General features: G+C 35.0%; 1 protein-coding gene across 2 annotated transcripts in view; it reads left to right on the forward strand.

The window, feature by feature from the left end:
* Positions 1–25,242, forward strand: part of EVI5 (ecotropic viral integration site 5) — a 205,719-nt gene that overhangs the window by 151,104 nt on the left and 29,373 nt on the right. For both annotated transcript variants that reach the window (XM_022553275.2, XM_022553278.2), the window contains one exon: positions 23,394–23,489. In XM_022553275.2, coding sequence (XP_022408983.1) covers positions 23,394–23,489 — 96 coding nt within the window. The remainder of the gene's footprint in view (positions 1–23,393; positions 23,490–25,242) is intronic.

Here is a 25,242-nt window from a genome sequence, read left to right on the forward strand (position 1 = left end):
ACTTGCATTTCTAGCCTCTTCTTTGACCATTACCACACCATCCTCTCTCCCCACCTCCTACACGCACACACACACACACACACACACCCTCTTTACAAAGTTTCTATATTCTTTTAAAATTCTGTATCATTCTACATGCTATTATGTCTTCAAAAAATTGCTGTGTTTTTCTGTATCCCCTAGTCCTCTGCTTTTTAGGTATTTCTGCTTTTACTTAGTTCTCCATGGCTAGTTTGCCATTAAGACATTTGATAAATGTGTTTTCAGTAAACATCTTAATGATTCAAACTTCATTCATTCATTTATTTATTATATGCAGGTTAAGATCCATAAATAGATCTTTTGTTAAAACCTGAAACTCCTTTTCAATTGTAAGAGTAATACATTTTAGGTTATTTTTATTCATGGAAATATCTTAGATCATTTTCAAGTTCCACTAGGGGGAGAACTCAACTTAGTCAAATATTTTTGTACTTCAGATCTCTTCAGACCAACTCTTCCAATTACTCCTGCTCTCTTGTGAATAAAACTTTTTCCCACAAACCAAATTCTTTCAAACCCTTCATTTAATAAATTACATAATTATGTAATTAGTTGTTGATAAAATTAAAGCCTGCTTTTTTAAATGTAGTTATGAAAATTGTACTTTTGTGAATGTTTCATTTAGATGAGGAAATACTCATTTTTATACACACTGTAGCATTCTGTAGTAGATATACTTATGAGGTTGAAGTTTATTAAATTTATTTTCAAAGATCCTTCAGTCAACTTGAAACTTTCAGGTCTGGTTTAAAGTTCATAATCACCACCCTCCCCATGTTAATCTGAGATAACTACATTTGTAATATACTTAATGTTCTTTATAATAATGCCTTTCCCACCATCTTTGGAGGAGCTGTTTTATATTAGTGTCTCAGAGTGAATCTAACCTTTTTTAAAGTGTAGCAGCTTTCAGGTTCTAGCCATTTTCCTGAACTATTTGTAAAAGTTATATTGCTGAGGTTTCCTCCTTCTCAAACAGAATTACACTTCTTAATGGATTTTAGTCATCATCTACTGTAATACTTATTTAGAGCAGATCATACCCCTATAATAGAATTAAGAGGTTGAACTCCAAGGTGCCATGAAATATTTAAAAATGTGATATCATGTATATCATTTTAATATTTTTTGACAATTCAGAGTTATCATTATGAACTTCAAATACTGTATAATCTCACTTCATTCAGATCTCTATTGTTTTCTTACATAAAGCTCCTTTGGCCAAATTTCTATCTAAAATAATATTCATATCCTAATCACTGTACTCTTACGCTGCTTTATATTTCTTCAAAACAGTTATTTCTTGCCATAAATTATACATGTTTGTTGTTGTTGTCCACATCCCCCCACCAGAATGGAAGCTCTGTAAGAGAGGAATTTTTGCCTGTTTTATTCAGTTGCTGTATTTCTCAGTGTTGGTATATAATGCTTAGTATATAACCATCATTCAGATATTTGTATTTGAAGAAATTAATATAATAATTTGCTCATCTGTTGTTTTTACAATAAGTGATTTTTAATGTATGTAATTTGAGCTTTTTTTTTTTTTTTTTTTTTGGCGATACGCGGGCCTCTCACTGCTGTGGCCTCTCCCGTTGCGGAGCACAGGCTCCGGACATGCAGGCTCAGCAGCCATGGCTCACGGGCCCAGCCGCTCCGTGGCATGTGGGATCTTCCTGGACTGGGGCACGAACCCGTGTCCCCTGCATCAGCAAGCGGACTCTCAACCACTGAGCCACCAGGGAAGCCTCAAATTTTTTAAATTCAGAGATTATCACTGTATTCACACATGCATCAATTTGCATTTTTTTTTTATCATTAGGTCACTACTGACTAGGAAGGATAAAATGAATTCAGACTCTGCCTAAGTGCATTTATCATTATACAGAAGGAATGATTGAGTCTGGGTCCCTTCTTTGCAATATCATTGAGTAGAATTTAAACCTCTGAAAATTTATGTACATTTATTGGTGTTAATGGCTTTAATTACCTGTGAGAGGATGTCAGTTGTTGTCTTTTAAAGGAGAATTTTTTTTCTTCCTACCTGTACATATACTTTACAAGCTAATTGAATGGCTCAGGCTAAGTGGAATTTCTATAAGTAGCCTGCAAAAATAAATATGACATACCCTGATCAGAATAGAAAGAGTCAATAAATTTAATTATTATTGGGAACAAGAGGATTTTAGAATCCTAAATAACTCTGTGGTCACAACTTTTTATCTTTCTGTTTTCTTATAATTGCTAGAGATTTTGTTGATTGGTTGAGAGTAGATTTTGAAGACAAACTACTTATTAGCTGTCTTGTCTGACAGGTTATTTAACCTGATTTTGAATTTACTCGTTCAAAACTAAGGGTCCTAAAGTTATCTGCTTTAGAGTTGGTATTAAATGAGAAAGCATGTGTCAAGTGTTCTTTCCTCCCTAACTAGTTTCCAGCAAATCAGTTTATCAATGACCTTTTATAAAAGATCACACTCAGCATTGTAAGGGCTTCCAAAAATTACAACCAGAATGGAAAGTGCAGAAAGTCTTTTGAGTTCCCTTCAAGATAGTGTTTACCCACCCCAGATAATGAATTTATCCCTTTCCAAGAATTAGATATAGCTGCAAATTAAGAATTGTTTTGGCTGGTTTTTTTTTTTTGATTGAACTTGTTTCTGTCCAGTGTAAGCCCTATTTAACTTACTCTTCATTTTTTATGTATTTATCATGTTTTACCATATTATCTGTAACTTTATTTCTTCCAGAATACTAATAATTAAAGTATTAATAGCTAGCATCATTGAATACTTAAAACATGCCAGGCAGTACTATTAGCCATTTAAATATATTCACTTATTTAATCTTTACATATGACATTATTGTTAGTATCCCCATTTTATAGTGGAGGAAACTGAAGCATAAAGAAGATTTTTAAATGAGATTTTGTTGTATGTTTAAGAACCCACTCTAACTTAAATTCTTGCCAGGATTAAAATGAAATTTTTTTTCTTTAGTATTACAGGTACTGTCATGTTAGTTATATGGATTTTCTTGGTAGATCAATTGCCTCCTATAACTTTGTTACTACTGGTTCCCTTTTCCTCACTTAAATCTTTCAGTAGCTTCCCATGGCTTTCGGGACACAGTTCAAATTCTGGCTGTACTCACGAGCCCCTTCCTGCTCTGATTCTTGCCTCCCTTTCTAGCTTCATTTCCCACTTTTCCCAGCATATACCTGTGCTTGAGCCATAATAAACTAGTTAAGAACTCTTTAAATATGTCATTGAGATTCACTCTGTTTTTCTTCTCTCCTCCTTTGTTCTTGCTTATCATTTCAAAGGTCAGATTAAGTTTGACATGCTGTGATCAGCCTTCCCTGATGATGCCAATCCAGCCAATTTTGTTGTGTCTCTGCTGTTTAACCCCCTCTGTTATAGATCTCTCTTATACCATCTCACATTATTTTAATCATTCTCATTTAAAAGCCTAGATGTGAAGAACAGATTAAATTATTAATTTAAATGTGGTATCAGTTTCAATTCAACAGATACTTACGGGGTACCTACTATGTGCTAGTCACTACTCTACACACTTTATAAGAATTAGTGAACAAAACACACGAAAAGTCCCTTTCCTCATCAAGCTTAATGGTAGAGGAAGAAGTAGGATGAACAAAATAAATGAATCGTATAGTGTGTAATTTAGAAGATGATGAATACAACGGAGAGAAAAATGTAGGAAAAGGAGAGGGTTGGGGTGTTGAGCGTAGGGTACCATTGCTATTTTAAATAATGTGGTCAGGCAAGCTCGCTAGAAGGGGATATTTAAACAAAGATTCATGCAGATTTGTGGTAGAAATACCCTGATAAGGGAATAGTAAGGACAAAGGGCCTAAAGCCAGGGGCATCTCTGAGACCCTGAGTGGAGTAAGAGAGGAAGTTAGAGGAAGTATGAGAGGTAAATAGGGCAGATTACCTAGGGCCTAAGAACTTCGGCCCTTCTCTGAGTAAGGTAGAAAGTCATGGGAGGGTTTTGAGCATAGGAGTCATCAGTTAGATGACATTTAAACCTATTAAAAGGATTCATTTGAACTTGATTCAGAAAAAAATGCTTGTAGGAATTCATAGTATTTAGATGGGAGGAAATGGTGGTTAAAAATTGTTTCCTCCTCCTCTTAGTGGAATTTTCCACCTTTATTCTATTGATCCAAATGTTATTTATTAGTTGAGGACTTTATTTTTACGTTAATGCTAAATCACACTTTCTCCATTTTCCAAGTGGTGGAACAAAACACAGAAAAGTTAATTTTTTCTCAGTTAGTTGAGGAAAATAGATGAAAATTGAACCCAAGCCTTGTGATATTTAACCTGGAATTGAGTTTGTGTTTTGATTTTTATAAAGATGAACATATTAATTTGTCATAACCATATTAAAAGCTTCTGTGGGCTGAGCACATCTATAAAGTTAATGCTGCTTTGTTATAAATAATGAAAAGTTTTAAGTTTAAAACAGTTTAGTTCTACGCAAATCCAACTTTGTGTTCTTTTCCTGGTACCCAGTAACATTTACCCATTTTCATTACTTTGCCCAACAGATAACCTCTAGGGATGCCTCAGATGGGCAATACCCCAACCGCTCTTGGCTTAAGAAACACCCACTCAAAATTCTGTTCTGACATAAAATGAGGGAGTTAGATTTAAATCAGTGTGCCCAGCTCAGTATGCAGTTTTGACAGAGATAGAGAGGAAGTGATAAAAATCTTTACCATTTAACAAATAAAATTTTAATAATGTAAAATTACAATGACATTACTAAAGGATGGAGTTTAGCATGAAGCTTTGTGATCAGTTTGTGCTTTCTAATTTCCTGAGCTCATTTGTTAATAGTTTCACAGCAGGTGATAGTTTATATGCCACCTCTTGACTAACAAACTTATTTTTGGAGGACTTTTTTTTCCCCCTTTAAGTACAGTGGTTTCTGTTTTGAGCAACTTATTTAAACATTAAAATATTTTTCATTTTTCTTTAATGATTTTTCTCAAAATTTTAAGCATTTTTAAATTAGAAAAATAACTTCTATAATCTTATCTAGTCTTAATGCTGATTCTCAACAAAGGGAGTTAGGTATACAGAATATTCTACTCAGCTTGCTATCTAGTCATTAGGTATTAAAAACTTAAAAAATTTTTTTTTTTTTTTTTTTTTTTTACTGAAGTGCTCAGAGATGATTCTCTGATCTCCAACTTTAGTATGCAGTTAAATATAAAGAGATTAAGTATCTAGAGGTTTTTAAATTTGCTATATCTAGGAATGAAGGATATCATTCACTTACTCAAGACCAGTCCATAATAGTTTCTAAAGAATTAGTGAAGATAGTTTAGACCCTTAAAGTACCATGCTACCAGTGATCATCTTGGTGTTATTAAAATTAGTTTAGAGAATTCCCTGGTGGTCCAGTGGTGAGGACTTGGCACTTTCACTGCTATGGCCCGGGTTCAGTCCCTGGTAGGGGAACAAAAATCCCTCAAGCCATGTGGCATGGCCAAAAACTTTTCAAAATAAAAATAAAAATTAGTTTATGTACACCTAGCACACAGATCTTGGTTTCTAATACCATTCTCCAATAACAGAAACCAAGGTTCCTGAGAGAAATAGCTGATTCCAGGACTAGAACAGGAAGTATACAAGATGAGCCTGGAGTATCTTGCAGTGTCAAAAAGTAAGGAAGTGTTCCAAAACAAAACGAAACCCTACATTAACAGGAATATGTTAAAGGGACAGAGAGGAGCCAACTGAAAAAGCTCCCAGTGGCCAAAGGTGGAACAATATTTAAAATAGGAAAAAATAATTAACATAGTAGTGGATTATAATTCAAGGTATAAAATAAATATCCATGAATCCATACTGATATCAATAATGATTGAATAAATTAATAAATGAGGAGGAAGAGATAAATCTCTATGCAGAAGAATTCCATATAACTTTTGTAGATACTCTGCCTTCAGAAGGGAAGCATAAATTTCTATTCTTTTAAGTGTAGCCTGTGCACAGTGACTTCCTTCCAAGGGGTCCAGTATGGAAAGGGTAAGGAAAAAAAGTAACTTTTTTGGAGAAACCTGACAAACACTACCTCACCCAGATGATCAAATCAGCATCAACAGTTGTAAATCACACTGCTAGTAATATACTCTTGATAGGATGTGACAAAATGGCACACTCTGTGGTCTTCCAGTAGCCCATAATCACATTCTTACTATGAGAAGAATATCAGACAAATTTCAATAGTAGGGCATCTGGCAAAACACCTGACCAGTACTCCTCTAAGCTGTCAGGGTCATCAAAAACATAGAAAGTCTGAGAAACTGTCCCAGCCAAGAGAAACCTAAGGAGACATGACAACTAAATGTAATGTGGTATCCTGCATAGGATCCTAGAACAGAAAAAGAACATTGGGTTTAAAAAAAAAAAAAAAACCCTAAGAAAATCTGGATAAACTTTGGACTTTAGTTAGTAACAATGTATCGATATTAGTTCATTAATTGTAACAACATGGAAGATATTATTAACAGGGGAAACAGTGCAAGGGAGTATATAGTACTCTTATCCTCTCAATTTTTTTGTAAATCTAACTGTTTGAGAAAATGTCTGTTATAAAAAATAGTTTATGGGAATTTCCTGGCGGCTCAGTGGCTAGGACTCCACACTTTCACTGCCAGGGGCCTGGGTTCAATCCCTGGTCGAGGAACTAAGATCCCACAAACTGTGTGGCGTGGCCCAAAAAAAAAAAACAACAAAATTTTTTTAAAAATTAAAAAATAGTTTATATAATTCCATGGTTTTTAGGAACCCCTGGAATTAGATAGAATTTTAAATATTGGTCACAAAATTTGATCTGTTTTTAATTAAACTGATTTATAAGAAATATTTTCTAGCTTTTGGACCTTGTACAAATGCTGATTTTTCATGTGTGTATTTAGCTGACCCTGTAAGAAACATCACTTTAACGATGTGTGGGATGTATTTCTCTTCTGAAATGGAATTAAATCAGTCTTAGTAGTGAGAAAAAATTTTGATTTATTTCCTCCCTTCCATACTTTTCAACTTACCTTATTATTTCTTAAAAGTATTTATATGTACTTTTTTTCTAGTTACTAAAACATAAAGAATAGTCAAACCTTTTTGTCTGTGACTTGAAATTACAGGAAACTGTTTTAGAAACTTAGCAATAGTACGTGATATGAGTATGATTTGGTTTTAGATGTTTCAAATGAGTCACCTTGAAGTCATGGAGAGGCTACCATTTACCACATTTACTATTCTGATTAATTTTTCTTAAGGCAAAGTACAAATCAGTAAAAACTTACTAAAGCTTAGTGATTGCTATTGATGTTTCAGTAAGGTTATGTTGATTAATCACGGTGATTGCTTATCGACTGTCACAGACTTACTCAAATCATTGTGTTTTCTGCTACTATCGTCATCTCATATGCAGTTATAATTTGCTTAATATAGCTTGCTTTAATTGAAAATATCAAATTAGAACTTAGAAATTGTGCTCCTGCTGCTGCAAGTTAATATGGTTGCCTCTGTGACCGTTGAACATAGTTTCATAATATAGCCTTGAAAAAAAGCATTATTTAACCTTTAAAATAGTCAAGATAATGCCTTTTAATGGTCTCTAAAATAGTTAAACTTTTACAAAGGAGAGAGAGAGCTTGTATATATCTTTCTGTAGCATAATCTCTCTTTTCGTTACATTTTCTCATCTGTGGGTGTAATTTAAAATATTTTTTTAATGTAAGCTTTACACTTGCATTTGAGACTAAGCAACCTGCATTGTGTCATGACCCTTCTAATACCACAAACCTTCTGTAATACTACTCCCAGCGAAAAACCCACATCCTATGTATAACCTTAGATTTATTTTGAAATCTCTATGAAGAGCGCACAGAGAGATTACTAATTGTTTCTGTTATTTCCTTTAAGGGTGTGAAGTCTATTTGTAAACCATGTTTTAAGTTTTACTTTGTCAGGCTTAAAATGTTAAAGTATATTAAGTACTGATTTCCTATTCTAAAGTTACTATATAAAAGTTTAATAACTAACGATAAGTTTCAGTTCAGAATTGGGTGGTATGTTAGACATCTGTAGGGTGTTCAAGAAAGGAGAAAGCAATGGTACTTGCAGTAGCCAATATTTCTAATACCACTGGCCAGCACAGTACTAGTAAACAATTGCAAATTTTAACAATAAGCAACTTTTTTTCCCGCTTTATTCCTGTTCTTTTATTATTTCCTTTTGTCTATTTTAGCTTTGGTGTGTGTTCTTTATATAACTTCTTAAGATGGGTGCATAAATCTAACATTATTATTTAAAAACAAGGATAACTACTCATTATTAGGAGAATGGCTAAACCATAGTAGATCCATATTTGGAAAAGTCTGTATCTTTAAGAAAGAATAAAGAAAGATCTGCAAGACATAATAATGGGAAAAATTATAGAATGTAGTGATAATTCCATTTGTGTATGTTAAAAAGTATGTGTGTGTATGTGTTTAAGTAGATTGGGATGTCTGCTGTGATACCTATCAAAGCTCCCTCTGGGGAGCATAAAGGGCTTGGTGCAAAAGAGAAAAGGAAACTTCAGTTTTTATACCATATGATTTTATATGATTACCATTATAATTTTTTAATGTACATACATTAAAATAACTTGAGGTAACCATTGCTAGAATGGAAATAAGAATCATTGGAAAAGAGCAATGTAGAAAACTTGGTCAACCTAGCAAAAATACCACCCTCCTTCTCTGGCCTTAAAGTCTTTGAGTTGTCTGGCTCCTGCCTACTTCTCTGACTGCATCGTAAACCACACTCCCCTTCATGTCATGCTCTAGCAACACCAACTTTATTTTTGTTTCTAGAACCAAAGCTCATTCATTCCTACAGGCTTTTGCTCTTGCTCTTGCTCTTCCCTGCATTTGGAATGCTATGCTCCTTGATCTTCCCATGGCTCGTCCCTTTTCATCATTTATATCTCAACTTAAAAGTCACCAACTCGGGCTTCCCTGGTGGCGCAGTGGTTGAGAGTCCGCCTGCCGATGCAGGGGACACGGGTTCGTGCCCCGGTCTGGGAAGATCCCATGTGCCGCGGAGCAGCTGGGCCCGTGAGCCACGGCCACTGAGCCTTGCGCGTCCAGAGCCTGTGCTCCGCAATGGGAGAGGCCACAGCAGTGAGAGGCCCGCGTACCGCAAAAAAAAAGTCACCAACTCATAGAGATTTTCCCTGACCACCTTTATAAAGTAGGACCCTGATGCCGTAACTCTCTATTTCATCATTGTGTTACATATTATTTGTAGTTCTTATTAGTGTCTGAAATTACCTTCACTTTAAAAATCAACTCACACCCACATGTAATATATTAGAACCTGGTTTGTCTTACATACTGCTGTATGCCTTGTGCCTGGCATGTAACAGGTGATCAAAAAATAATTGTTGAATGAATCTTAGGCGGCAGCCATGTACATGAGAATTTAATATTATTATGCCATAAGAACAGGTAGGTTCAAAGTACCTTTTTTTTTATTGAAGTATAGTTGATGTACAATATTACATAAATTTCAGGTGTAAAGATTCATTTGTTTAAATGCTGCCCCAGAGGTGGACTGAAACTGATCCCATAATTTCCTACCTCAACCGTCTAACAAAATAGTAATTTTTTTTTTAAAGGCAAATACTTTCCCACTAAAAGCAGCCTGAGAGGAAAAGGATCTTACCCTAATGCAATAAACTTTAAAAGTGACAGTTAAGGAAAGAAATAAACTATTTAAGAGCAGAGAGGCCTAGCAGGGCTTGGCTTCTAACCTCAACTATCTCCCTCTCTCCTATGTCACCACGCTGTATATATAGGTAAGTCAGCAAAACCCCTGGAAGATTCAGTCTTATCCCAAATGTGGAGAGAAGGAAAATGAGTATGTCTGACTGAGAAGTTGTAGAAACTTCTAGAAGGAACAGCCCAGTGAAGGAGATTAGAAAGTGAACATCTGAATCTTAATTAAAGTGAAGGCCCTGGGACAACACACTCTATTTGGGAAATGATCTGAATCCTAAAACCCAGGTTTTGGCATGTATGCCCCCAGTTAGGTAATACAAAATATCTAACAGAATCTCAGAAGAATAAAGAGTGCCCCTGTTTAGCCAGGTTCTTCTTTTCCCCATGCTGTCCCTCAGTCCATAGAAATATGGGAACAAACTTGAGCTTGGAGGGCACAGAAAATAGATTTTAAATATGATGGAAAGAGAGTTAACAAGGAACTCATATCATTAGAGCATTTAGAATATCTAGACAGTCACCTAGCCATGAGCATGATGAGAAGAAATGGCACAACAACTTGGTTTCTATTATTATAGTAGAGAAAAGAGAAAGAAATACTATTCAGAAACATCCCAACCAAGAAGAAAGGTAATTCAAGGGTAAGAGGAATTACAATTACTTCATACTATAAAACAACTAAACGTGAATTTAGTAAAATTAAGAAATCAAAAGATAATTAAAAAGTGCACTGAGGTAAGAAGGAGGGGATTGCACCACTAAGGGAATAAATTGAAGCCCAATACACCATTGCAGAAACCACAAAAGAATAGCCTATTCAATGGACAATGCTGAAAATTGGAATATTGGCATAGAAGAAAAGCTTGAGATAATAATCACAATGAATATAGAGGTTAAGAATGAAAACCAAGTATGTTAGCTAATGCTTATGGATGACAGACAGATAATCTAACACTAAGAATAATTGGTATCCCACAACAAATAGAAGGAAGATATATTCAAAAATAAGCAAGAAGAGGTCCTTGAAATTAATGAAGATTCTAAGATGCAAATTAAAAGAAAACCTTGTGTTCTAGGAAAATTTGACACAGAATGCTCCTTAAACACTTAGAGCAAATTACCTACAAAGTTGTATGGGAAGATTAAGACTTGTCCTCCAGATTTCTCACAGCATATTCAATGCCAGAAATCAACAGAGCAATGGCTGTGCTGCACTCTACAATATAATAGCCACTAGCCAGCCAATGTGGTCATAGCCTCATTTTGCACAGTAGCTCCTAGCTAACATATTAGACAGTGCAGATGGAGAACATTTCCATCACCACAGAAAGTTATCTTAGTACTAGTCTACAACATTCTGAGTTTGGCTGACCCAAAAATGTTATAGCTAAACAATGTGTCATCCAGATATTTTGAAGAAATAGATTGTCATTTTCCAGTGTGAAAAGATTGCTAGGATACTACTTTCATAACCTTGAAAAACTTACTGGATAGTGAAATCCAGCTTAAAACAAGTCAAAATAAAGAACTATGAAATGTGGGCACTATTTGAAAAGACGGGTGGTAAATGTTGAATCTGTTTAAATACAGGACTAATACTAAACAAATATGGGAATAATGATTACAAGTGAGAGAGTTTTTTTAAAATAAACTTTGACAGTGTAAAAATAGCAGCTAACAAAAATCTGGAAGTGGAGGGAGAGGGGATATGAAAGTAGGTATAAATGCACTCATATCCCAGCAAGATAGTCAATCAATACCACATACATTTAAAGCATGTAATAAAAATGCAGACTTCTAACATCTTAATGTTTTTTTGTTATCCCTTAAATTTAGAGGGTTTTTTTAAAAAAAAAGGAAATTACCTCTCTTACATTGAAGAAACACTTGGCATTCACTGTACTTTCTTTTCCTATTAATTTTAGCTAATATTTAATGTTTAATTTTCATTTTTGTATTTTTACCACTGTACAAGTTGCTTAAGGCAAACATATATAATTTTACAGAAACAGTTGTTTTTATTAAAAAAAAATCTGGCTGCATGTATTCCAACATGTTAACATTGATCAATTCTGAGGAGTATGAATAGAAATGATTGTTACTCTCTTTATGTTTTTTTTTCAATTAAAATATTTTTCCTATTTTTTTCTACTGTATTAATCACAGACAAGCCAGACCACCTCATTGAAATAGTTGGAAAGGAAATTAATTTTATATATGAGTTACTAATTTGAAATTTATAGAGTATTATTGATATTATCTTTACATGGGCTGTCTTTGATTTATCTTTTTGTTTGTTTGTTTTGTTTTTCCGCTGAGCTGCACAGCATGCAGGATCTTAGTTCCCCAACCCATACCCCCTGCAGTGGAAGGCGAATTCTTAACCACTGGACCTCCAGGGAAGTCCCCCTATCAAGTTTTAATACTCTAACAGTCTAATAAGTTGATAAAGATGCTTTTTGGCAAAATCAGCTCTGCATGGATTCTTTAAACAGGGCACAGAAAAACATGTTTTATCCGTGAGGTGAATATATAAGAGCCATGTATATGGTCATCTGATGCTAAGGAAGGTAGATGAGAAATTTTGACAGCTAAGGACTGAACTCCCCAACTTTGGCTTACTAACACTTTGTACAGAGGGTCCAGAAAAAGATAAATGAGTAACATAAGCAACACCAATTTTGGGAAAATAATTCTAGCACATATCCTGCTGTGATTTGTCTTACAATTAAGGCACTAGGAATGAAATCTGGTTTCTGTCCCTGGCTAGCCATGTGATCTTTGACAGGTAAGCCACTAGTCTGTCTAATCTTTTAGTGTTGTTGAGGCCAGGCTGTGCTTAGATCAAACCACCTGTGAGGACAATAATCAGGTAAAGCACCAGGCCAAAAGAGAGGGCTTATTATTAGTCTGTCAGTCTGGAGAAAATCTGGCTAAGAGAAGGAAGTGGTGATAAGAATCCAGAGGATGGAAATAACAGGCCTAGATCGTAATAATCATCAAGCTGGGAGAAGACAATCTAGAGAAATAAAAGTGATGGGCAGTAGAATGACAAAGCGATGAAATGATGTTTGCATAGATCTAGAAAGGCTTTTTGTAACTAATTCTTCGAAAGTCTTGGTTTCCCAAGACAGTACTCCCCCAAAGGGTTTGTCAGATGTTTACTCAGCCTGGCATAACAGTGTTTATCCTTAGTAAATGGGATACATTACCATATATCCTTTCCTCATAAGGAACAAGTGAGACAGAAGCTGCTTTACAGTGCATAAGAGTACCTATTTGGAATTTAAGTTTGTGGTATTAGAAACAAAAAACAAAACCAAGAAACAAAAATAGAGATAAATCTTTCACTGAGATGATAACCCCCATGACATGGACTATAAGGGTATTAAAATATGACAGTTCCACCTCTCCAGAAGGTGAATCACATTTTCTTCAGTTACACAGTTTTCCAGCTGTGAGCACTTTCTCAGTGAGCAAGATAAAGCTTAATGAGTGGTTGTTTTATGCTTTCTTTTATGACAAGTCTTCTCTTTCTTAGAGATTTCTTTGTGATGAACACTATGCTTTTCCCAGAATTTAAAGTCATCTACCTACTTTATAGAATATTTTTACAAAGGGTTTTGTGTGTTTAAAGTGATGTTAAATATAGAGAGTTCTGGGCTTCCCTGGTGGCGCAGTGGTTGAGAGTCCGCCTGCCGATGCAGGGGACGCGGCTTCGTGCCCCGGTCCGGGAAGATCCCACATGCCGCGGAGCAGCTGGGCCCGTGAGCCGTGGCTGCTGAGCCTGCGCGTCAGGAGCCTGTAAAAAAAATAGAGTTTTTGGACCTCATAGGAGTGAAATGTTAAACACATTCATCTATTAATAAGAGGCAAGAAATCATAACTGCTAATATTTATAATGTTTATCTTTTACCAAATACATATAAATAATAGAATAAATATTTACAAGGGTAATATATAAAATGCTATATTCCTATAAATATTCTGAGTCTTTGGCTTCAGATATTTAAATTTCTGTGCCCATGTCTTCTATATTTACTCCCTTGACCCAACCAACCATTAAATATACATTATATTAGTTTTACTCTGTTACCTGTTTGATTTGAAAAAAGGAATAAAAACAGTACTTGTTTTCATTCGAATGGGAAATTTTTCTATTTCAGCTTTGACTCTTAAAATATCAACAATATCATGGGGAAAAAAGGCAAAAGTACTACTTTAGATTAAAAAAGGCTAAAGAGGTATAATAACCAAATGTAACCATGAACCTTGGTTCAATTGTGGATAATAATAAAACATTTGGGGCCCGTTTAGGAAAGTTTGAATAGGAAGTACATGTTTAATGATGCTGTGAAATTGCTGTTAATTTAGGTGTTGTAAGGACATTTGGTTACTTTTAGGAGATGCATGCTGAAATATATAGTAGTGAAATGTCATATCTGCAATTTACATTCAGATGTTTCAGAAAATACACAAATAGGAAAAACAAAAGCAAATGTGGCAAAATAGTAATTGGTGACTATAACTAAGGGGTATATGGGTATTGTACTATTATTTCAGCTCTTCTGTAGATTTGAAAATTTTAAAAATTAAAAAGCTAGAGAAAAATTTTGGAAGATGTTAATGATAGACTAGATGCTTTTATATTTCATATAGGGTGCTTTCTGCTACCTTCATCTACACATCTAGTATATTAAGTGGGTGTTAACTGGTTAAATTCTTTTAAAAAAAACAAAAACCCTCTAAGCAAATTATCTGGTTGTGTAGAGCATTAAAAAGCCTATGGCTTGAAACACAGCTTTTTAAAATCTGCTATCTTCCTGTCTAAGGAAGTGTCCTTCCTGTGGCAGGATAGGGGTAAGTTATAACCAGCCTTAAAAACATAGATAAAGAAACAAACAAACAAGAATGGACTCTTAGGCATGCCTATTACAATTTCTCTTTTAAAATGAGGCTAATTCATGAATTTAAACAAACCGGGGCCCCTGCCTCCTCTTTTCTCACTGCCACAATATTTTTTAATGTTGTCCACTGCTAAACCACACTTTTCTCTCAAACACTTGTTCAAAGCAACTTAACAACATATTTATCTCAGTTTTGCTGCAACATAACATGTAAAAACATGCTGCTTAGAGCTATACAGTAAACATTTCATGTTTTCTCTTCAATCTTTTAGCTTGATATGCATTACCATACTTAATTGTTCAACCTTTTTAAATAGTATGTTGGAGTACAGTAGACGTAGGTGAAGGTATTTCTAATTAAAATGTCCACTTTCTGCTGTGACTTACACAAATACATAATTCACTTATTTCCTGCTGAGCACAGCATTTATGATTTTTCAATCAACAGATTGAAAATATTCAGGTAACAGAATATTTTACATATCCTGAGCACAGTCCATCTCTACCTCATCCTTTCTGTGATTAGAGCTCCCAAATGTTGCAGGGAGAAAAACAGGTGAAGGTATATGCCGAAGGTCGTTAATCAACCGTCTAGGTAGTTGAACACCAGAATCACTGCTCTAAGTAAAATATTCCTCTATACACATTTATATGTGTTATATTAAAGCACATAGCTTTGGGGCTATAACAGTTTGTTACCTGATAAAAAAAAGTTTAGAGAATTGGACTCCATATTTCCCTTATTTATTGCCATATCTCCTCATAATATTGGTACCTTAAGTTGTAAAAGAATTATTTTGTTGGTCCCCAAATCTTTGGTTTTTCTTCATTCTTTAGAACAATTAGTTTTCAGTCATAGGGGTCATACATGTGGAATTTTCTCAGATCCTAAACATTTTATTTAGTTCCTCATCATGCATTACCAAACTTTAAATCATATTTTCTGTTTGAGAGCTGCGTTAACCAAGACAGGGATTTGAGTTCAAAATTGAACCAACCTCTGCAGACAGGGAACTGACCAGCTGAAACTATCACAGAAATAATGTGAAGTGAAACTGATAGCAGAATTGAAAGAAATTAAAGAACCCTTGACAGTTTTCCTCTATTTTTGTTTTTAAATATATTCTCTCTGGAAATGTAGCGACTATTTGTAGATAAGTTTATCAGTCTTGGTCATTTACCACATTCACCATTGTGGTAGTTGTAAAAACATCTCTTTTTTTATATGTAAAATTATACTAAGTAAATTCTGTAATGAGTGTCAACTCATAAAATATTAGAGATTCTTAAGAAATAGGGTAAAAATTAAGCATTTTATAATTGGCATATAAATAGAATTTTGAATTTGTGTTTAAAAAAAATAGTTAATTTTCAAAGATGGTTCAAACCAGTGCGTTTCAAGTGTAGTTTATGTCACACTGTTTATGTCAGAATCACCACTTGTTTAGCTTTCAAAGTATACTGATTTTCAAGCTCCATTCCCAGACATTTAGAATTCAGTAGGTCAGAAATTGGTTCTCTTAATCTGTATGTTTACAAAACTCCCAAAGTGATTTTTTTTCCATAATCATCATTTGGAATCATTGTTTTAAGCGTTTCATAGATTATGTTGTTTATATCATGGTGTTTATTTACTTAGCCATATTTTTAAAAATATTTATTAGGATGTTTTTATTGCAGGCAACCCAATTCTGGATTTGTTAATGGCATAAATAATATGGCTTAAATAATAAAGGGGATTTATTGGCTTACATGCCTGAAAAGTCCAGAAGTAGGGTGTGCTTCAGGAAAAGTTTGGTTTGAGCTCCATTTTGTTGTATTTAACCATGATTCTTAAGGCTCAGCCCTCCTTGTCATTTTTATCTTCAGGAGGTTTTCCTTATTGTGCTAAAATGGCTTACCGGTGAGCTTTATACCCACATATCGTAATATCCAGAATAAGAAACTGTACCCCATACTTTCCAGCAAAACTTTTGAGTATCACACTTTGAGAAACCCCTGAACCAATCACTGTGCAAAATAGATGTGATCATCTTGTTTGAGTTAAACCCCACCAATCAGGGCATACCTGTGGAGTTAAGGATCAGGATAATTCCAATTCTGTCACCACTACATAATGAGGGAGAGAGAATGGATCTTGAGGTAACAACCATAAAATCTACTACAAAATATTATAGAGATGAACTATAATTTAGCCTGCTCCAAAATTATATTGTTTTAATGAAGTACTAATTGTATGATTTAATCATATTGCTTTTTAGTTTCTTAAGTTTTCAGTAAAATGTGAAGAAAGTAGTATCCATTCTAGAGCAAAACATGGATTTTTAAATGAAGAAACATTAAGTAACCTTTGGTAGATAAGTGTCTTTTCACGTATGTAAATGAAGAACAGTGTGGACCAAGTGCTTACTTTTTAGCAGGCTGGGGAGGGAGAGGAAATTAATTGTTTTGTATCGATGACTTCCTCCCCATATTTTATTATGAAAAATTTCAAACATACAGAAGTTGAAAGAGTTGTATAGTGAACATCATAAACTCACCACCTCCATTCTAAAACTAATATTTTGATATATGTTTTAAATGTTGCTTTATCAGATACTTACCCATCCACCATTCTAGCTCACTTATATTCTTGATGCATGTCAGAGTAAGTTAAAGTTGTCATACTTTACCCCAGTCACTTAAGCTTGCATATTATTAACTAGAGTTATTAATGACCTTTTGACTAAGAGGCTCATACATAAAGCTCAGTGGCTTAAGGCCTTAATATGAATTAGATTATTTTAGACTTCATAATGGTAATTCCTAAAATAATCATTCAAAGATAGATCTAAGAGTGAAATATGCATTTAAAACTTTCATAAAGTTACTTTGTGCTCTCTTGATATAGTTTCTTTTGCTGTGTGAAAAAAGATACATTTAAGATCTGTTCACTGAAATTACTGACAATTGCCAAAATTGTTTATATGTTGGATCTCTTTGAGTTTGTTACTTACCTTATTAGTTTTGCTTAGGAAACCAGTTAACTGGCAATCTGTTTTTGTTATCAGCTGGACCAAAAGAAAACCTCAAGAAAATGCAGGTTCCTGGTAAATTTATTAGCGTAGCTGACATTTTCCCACCTGCTTATCAGAAAGAACCATGTGGACATTGCTTGAAAATAGAAAGCTATAAAAATACTTGCAAAAAAATCTTAAACATTAGAAAATTGAATGAACTGCCTCAGAAGTGAAATTAAATTGATATCCACTTATTAGAATATAATAGTTAATGGTATTTTGGGGTGTTAGAAATATACAGTTATTCAGTTTTTACATTTAAAAAGGATCCTTAAAAGGCTTTATATTAACATATTTAAATGAGACCCTATTTGTAGAACATAAAAATCACAGACTTTTAGATAAAAGGTCATTTTTATACATTTCAATTTATTAAATAGCATTTAGGACGTCTCTCAGTTTTTACTTCTATTTTTGAAATATCAGCTATATTCCCTTAAAGCAGACTATTGAATCAAAATGCCCCAAGCAGAGCTTTCCAGCTGTTGTGTCTGTCACACTGGTGTGCTACTAATGTGTGACAAGTGTGCCAGGATGGTAATTGTCTTTTTCTGGGGTCACTGCTAGAGCCTGGAGTTGCTTAATCACTCTTCCTCTTTCTTCAGTTTAGCCAGTGTGCCTTATAGGTTGTTTATTGGGGTATCTGTCCACAGAAACAGTGGTTTGTTTATTGGGGTATCTGTCTGTCTGTCCACAGAAACAGTGGTTTGATGGGCATCAGAATCTTTCTGTTTGGAAAAATTTTGCAAAAAAAAAAAAAACCCAATAGTAACCTTTGTATTTAAATCTAAAAAGAACAACTACATGCAATTAGATTTGATCAAACATATAAAGTGTTTCTCTTTGAAATTCTGCTTTTTTTCTGCAGTTAATAGAAATTCAAAGAACACCATTTTTTAGTCATAAAATCTAAGAGGGCTTCTTTGATTTTCACAAATATCTTTCAGGAGTCTTTTTTTTAAGCTAAAAGCATTCCATTTTTTATTGTAAAATTTCTTAACTGCCGTTTTTCACTAAACACTACCTTTCCTCCAAAGAAATCAAACTGCTATAACAAACTTTTTAGCCAAACCCTACAAAGAACCACCTTTGGAAGAAACAAATCTTTGGAGTCACTTGATAGCTTAAAAAAAAATTTTTTTTTTAATTTATTTTATTTATTTATTTTTGGCTGCGTTGGATCTTCGTTGCTGCGCATGGGCTATCTCTAGTTGTGACGAACGGGGGCTACTCTTCGTTGTGGTGTGTGGGCTCCTCGTGGAGGCTTCTCTTGTTGCGCAACACAGGCTCTAGGTGTGTGGGCTTCATTAGTTGTGGCACGCGGGCTCAGTAGTTGTGCCTCACGGGCTCTAGAGCGCAGGCTCAGTAGTTGTGGCTCACAGGCTTAGTTGCTCCGCCGCATGTGGGATCTTCCCGGATCAGGGAAGGAACCTGTGTGCCCTGCATTGGCAGCCGGATTCTTAACCACTGCACCACCAGGGAAGTCCCTTGATCGCTTTCTGTAAAACAGATTTAATGATTTCTATCTTGCCAAGCATTTTTTTCATGCAAGTTTTCCTGTAGGGAAGAAATGGTATTAATTATTGTTACTGGTCATTCTACAGCCATTCAGACCTAAAGCATTTCTGCGTTCTTGAGCTTCTTTCCTACAATATTAGAGCTTACCTTGGGCTTTGTCATTTTATTTGCCCTGAAAATTTTATGTTATCCCACATGATGATATTGCTATGCAGTGTTCAAAATCCTCAAGACCTTTGCCTTTATTGGGGACCTGATTTAAAATCACCTTTCTCCAAGTCTGATTCCAAACCATAAACATTTAGCTTATTTCATTCAGAAGGATTTCTCCCTAGTAGTGGATTGCACTTTCCATTTAATCAACCATTTCAAGGGAATTAGTATGACATGATAGTAAAATTAGACTAAAATTTAAAGCCATCAAAAAGGACAGCTGAACACATGTTAAAATGAGTAATTCTTATCAAATTACCCTGCTTTGGAAGTATATTTACTTACTAAATTTCTGCTGCCATTTCTCATGTCACACATGGGATTTAGAAAGTACTTTCTATAAGAATAAAGGCTTCATTTATTTACGTCAATGACTATTCTTCCTCCAAAAATTTTTTTCCTACATTATTCCTTCTCTCATGCACTACTACTTAATCCCTTCTGCTTAACATCATCTTTGCCATCTTTGAGATATACAGGACTAAGGTGGAGGAAGTCTAGAGCCAAGGAAAATCTTAGAATGAGATGGTTATGAAACAGGCTGAATTTGGGTGGTGGGTTCATTAGTCTTTATTATAATACTCTTTTGTTCTTATTCTGTGCCTTTGAAATATTTCGTTTAAAAAGTGGAGTGATTAAAAGTAAGATGCAGGTGTAAGTACATGTAAGTGGTATTGGACAACTGTAAATTGATAATATGGGTCATTAGCTTAGGGCCATAAATGCAAGTTGCTATAGTTTTTTTTATTTTTTTGGCTGCATTGGGTCTTTGTTGCTGCACGCAGGCTTTCTCTAGTTGTGGGCAGCGGGGGCTACTCTTCCTTGCGGTGGGCAGGCTTCTCTTGTTGCAGAGCATGGGCTCTAGGTGCGCAGGCTTCAGTAATGGCAGCACGCGGGCTCAGTAGTTGCGGCACGTGGGCCCTAGAGCGCAGGCGCAGTAGTTGTGGCGTCCTGGCTTAGTTGCTTCGTGGCATGTGGGATCTTCCCAGACCAGGGATCAAACCTATGTTCCCTGCATTGGCAGGCGGATTCTTAACCACTGCGCCATCAGGGAAGTCCCTGCTATAGCATTTTATCTTTAATTCTTTTGATATTGCAATTACCGTTTAAATCAGCAGAGGCTGAAATAAATACATAAAAATTTTTGTAACAAATCCAAGAAAGCTAATTTGTGTGATCCTTTGCATAGATTTCCATATATTCTCTTCTGTTTCATTATTTCTCATGTTCATGTTTCATTATTTCTCATTATTTCTCATAGTGCAGTAAATTTAAGGTGAAAAACGTGTCAACTGTTGCTGTGACTCTTACGCAGTCAATTCACTCAGTCTTTCATTTAAGTTTCCTTATCTAGGAAATATGAATAAAAATAATACCTATTACACAGGGTTGTTGTGATGATTACATATAAAGGGCTTAGAACAATTCCTAGCTCATTGTAAGCCCCAGTCTTTCTCCACCACAGCTCCACAAGAGAATTAAGTCCTACAGAAAACTGAGTAACTATTTTCTCGATTCTTCTAAAGATGGTACATAGCTAGTACGATTTTAGATGCATAGGGGGTAAGTTAAATCATTACATACAATGATGCTTTAGGCATTAGGGCTTAATTCCTGTGGGGAACCTCAATTGTGAAGGTCTAATAAGTGCTCGAGATATGTTAGCTTTTATTTTTTTTTTGGTTGCAAGGGACAAATCCATATTCGAACTGGTTTAAATAATAAAGAGACTTTATTGGTTCATATACCTGAAAAAACAGGTAAGGAAGGCTTCAGAGATGGTTTGATTAGGATCCTGACTTGGTATCCCTGCTGTTCTATTGGTTCTGCTATCATTTCTCTGGCCATCATACTAATACTTCTAACTAAATCTTCAAAAAAATTTTTTTCTTAAATATGGGAATGTGGGGCTTCCCTGGTGGCGCAGTGGTTGAGAGTCTGCCTGCCGATGCAGGGGACACGGGCTTGTGCCCCGGTCCGGGAAGATCCCACATGCCGCGGAGCGGCTGGGCCCGTGAGCCATGGCCGCTGAGCCTGCGCGTCCGGAGGCTGTGCTTCGCAACGGGAGAGGCCACAGCAGTGAGAGGCCCGCGAACCACCCCCGCAAAAAAATATATATGGGAATGTGGCTGAAAACCATAAGGTGTCTCTTGTATATATTTAAGAAGCCCTGCATATTTGGAATATAGTAATTGTTAAGTTAGTTCTTTGCTTAGATGATTATATGTGATATTCATGTGTTTAAATGTATAAGAAAAGTTTTAAAGCCTGTAGAAACAGTAGTTTTTCTTTTACATCTATACAAACATTGGTTACATCAAACTGCTTTAGCAGGCCAAATTCCAGTAAAAGGTTTTTAAGGCAGGTTGCCAAAAGAAAAAAATAAAATAAAAAAGGTATGTATAGGAGTAACTTGATGAAAGGATTTGCAGAACACGCTAAGGGTACATAAGAATGAAATCAAGGTGGCAAAGATAGTTTAACACAGAAGAGCAATCCTGTTGGCATGGTGCCCTGACTCTGCAGAGGCATTCTGTTGCCGGAGCAGCTCTGTCTAGTTCTTCTTTCTGCCAAGGATGTTAGGGGAAGGTGTGTAGAAGAAAAGTAGAGGCTGGATTTGGCTGCAGTCAGAGGTCCAAACCGGATAATGTCCAAGGTCCCTTCTTACTGTGAGTGGAAAGAAACATTTTCCACATTGGAAAATGCTCTTCACTACAACCCATTACCAGGTAATTGTACAGAACCTAAGGCACCTTTTAAAACACCTATAAATATTTAGATACCACTAAGATAACTTTTACAGGAACTTCAGAGCTCTTCCAAATCAAAATGTATTATCTTTCTGCTCTATGTATACTGATATTGAATGATCTTCAAGTTGTATTCTTGAGAGATAATAGCAAGTGTAGAACAGCTTGTATAGTGTCGATAATATGAGTAAAAATATGTGGGTATACATGTGTGTTTGATTATATATGTAGAAAATACCATGGAAAGACTACACTAAAAAAACTGTCAACAGTGGTTGTCTCCATGGAAGGAAACTGAGTGATGACTATTGAAAGTGAATTGGTACTTTTCTGGCATGAGTAGTTTCAGTAGATGTCTCTGCATCAGAGCTTCTTAACATTTTAAGCATCAACTTCCTAAACAAATAATCTGGAGATAACAGAAACAATCCTGATTTCACTCTTTAATAAGTTCTTTACCTTCAAAGTACATTTGTTTTCAGGTGGTATAAGAAAAAGGCAGCTCCTCCCCTTCCTAGTCTACTTCCCTGGAAAATGATCCCAGCATGATTCTAGAACTAGTTATTAGGATTGGAGCACCTTTTAATCACATTCCTGAACTAATTAAACAGAAGAGATTCAGAGCTGTTCTCCCCTTTTAAGAGTGGTTTGGAGAACCTGTTTTATTTCCTTCTCTGTTCCCCAGCAAAAGCAGGTTCGTAGTGTAGCTGTAGGAGGCTTACAACCTTCTCAGCTAAGCATTGAATCTCTTATAGAACGGATAGAAAAGCATTTGCCCTCAAAATAACTGGATAAATGGCTTCTGAATTCTAGGGTAATTTTTTTCACTAGTAGACCCATTTGATTATTGATTTCTAAGAGTCTCTCAAAAGGTACATTTTATAAATTGTATTAATATAATAAGCACTATTTAGAAATATTCAATATAGCTTACTATTAATTATTGTACAGAAATAGTTTGAGAATAGATTTGTTCAGAATATAGCCAATTAAAGGATATGCCCTTATGCTGTCCTGTATCTTCAAATGTTCGAGTGTGTGCTGTGAAAATTGTCTCTTGATTTTGCTTTGTTGTATTGTCACAAAACAGAAAGAAGAAGGAAAGCTTCAAGGACAGCTTAACAAGTCTGATTCTAACCAGTACATTAGGGAACTGAAAGATCAGATAGCAGAGCTGAATCATGAGGTAAGTGATAAATTTTGATCTTCACATATTTCTTTCTTCCTTCCTCTGTATTGACACAACACTTTATTATTGCTTATGACTGACTCTTTCATGGTAAATATTTTCTGTGAATCTTTGATTATGATTAATAATAATATTTTGGAAGATTACCTTCTTTTTAACATGAATTTTTCTGTTCCAATATTGAGGATTTATTTTCCTTAAACCTTTTTAATCATGATCTGAAATGATCAATTAATATTTGTATGGCAAATATTTCACTTTTTTATTGTGATCTGAAAAGGTAGTTTGTCTAGGTGTCAAAGTTACTTAAATTAAACGAAAATTTTCTTTTTACTTCTATAGTAGATTTGTGGTATTTACCGTTGTGGATAGAGGGAAGTTTTTTTTACTCTTCTTTTTCCCAAGCGGTATTACCGAGATTGCAAAAAAGGATACTTGCCTAATATCAGTTAACAGATTTCTTAGTATCTGAATACTTTTTAAACTGGCACTGCCTTGAATCTGTGAGATTCAGCTCATGAAATTTTCAGATAGTTTTACTAGATACTATACTAGGTAATTTAAATTATTTAAAATAATGTGTTTTGATTAGAGAGACACTTTTTATTAATGTGGCTCTAGGTCAGTTTCCTTTTTTTTTTTTTAATGATAAATATCTGGCTAAACATGAATGGAAAAGTGTGTTTCTTACCTTGAATTATTTATATAATAATGTTTATTCACAGTGATGAGATTTGAATGGGTAACATAAACCTCATTTGTTAAGAAAGAAACTCATTTTCTTCACTAAATTAATTTAAACCTCAAAGGAAAAAGTTTGGATATTACCCTTTCCTGGTATTACACTCTTCAGTGAAAGTCTAAGTGTTTTGGGTAATACCTCCTGGAGGCAGTCAATCTAAGTAAAATCTGAATGAAAAAACAAAACATTAACAAAAATGATAAATCTTAGATGTGGTTTAATTTAATTTGTCCTGAAATTTGGGAGGTCATGCCTATAAATATTGATTTTCAGCTCTGATAACATTTGAGGGATTCAGGATCATGTATAATCTTTACCTATTTGTGTGCATTTTTTATAATCTGTTCTGATCTGGTAGCATGAATGAAAGAACAAGTTACAAATAAGCATGTTCTAGAAAACCTTATTCTTTTGAGAACCCTAAGAATTATTCCTTATGTTCAAAGATTTTCCAAGACGAAATTATGACTAAAATAAAGCAGTCTCCCATTTATAATTTTGACATCTAGTGATAAGGAATGTACCTTAGCTAAAAATAATGATATTCTCGGGCATCCCTGGTGGCACAGTGGTTGAGAGTCCGCCTGCCGATGCAGGGGACACGGGTTCGTGCCCCGGTCTGGGAAGATCCCACATGCCGCGGAGCGGCTGGGCCCATGAGCCATGGCCGCTGAGCCTGCGCGTCTGGAGCCTGTGTTCCACAGTGGGAGAGGCCACAACAGTTAGAGGCCCGCGTACTGCAAAAAATAAATAAATAAATAAATAATGATATTCTCCTCATCAGGAATGGCAGAAAATATAATAGTTATGAGGTTTAACTTTAATGTAGGTAGGGTTTTTTCTGTGGCTTGTGAAAGCAATCTTTTATCTTATGCAAACATGAAAAGAAAATTACTTAACAGGTAGAAGTTTCTTCTGTTAAAATAGAGAGCTAGATTGTGCAAACTAAAAACTAGAACAGTTTGTGATAAGATGCTAATTAGGTGATTCAGAATAGGCCAGAGTCCT

The sequence above is a fragment of the Delphinapterus leucas genome, chromosome 1 (assembly GCF_059928025.1).
Source record: "Delphinapterus leucas isolate spDelLeu-1000000601 "Yukka" chromosome 1, BTC_Dleu_Yukka2, whole genome shotgun sequence".
Classification (NCBI taxonomy): Eukaryota; Metazoa; Chordata; class Mammalia; order Artiodactyla; family Monodontidae; genus Delphinapterus; species Delphinapterus leucas.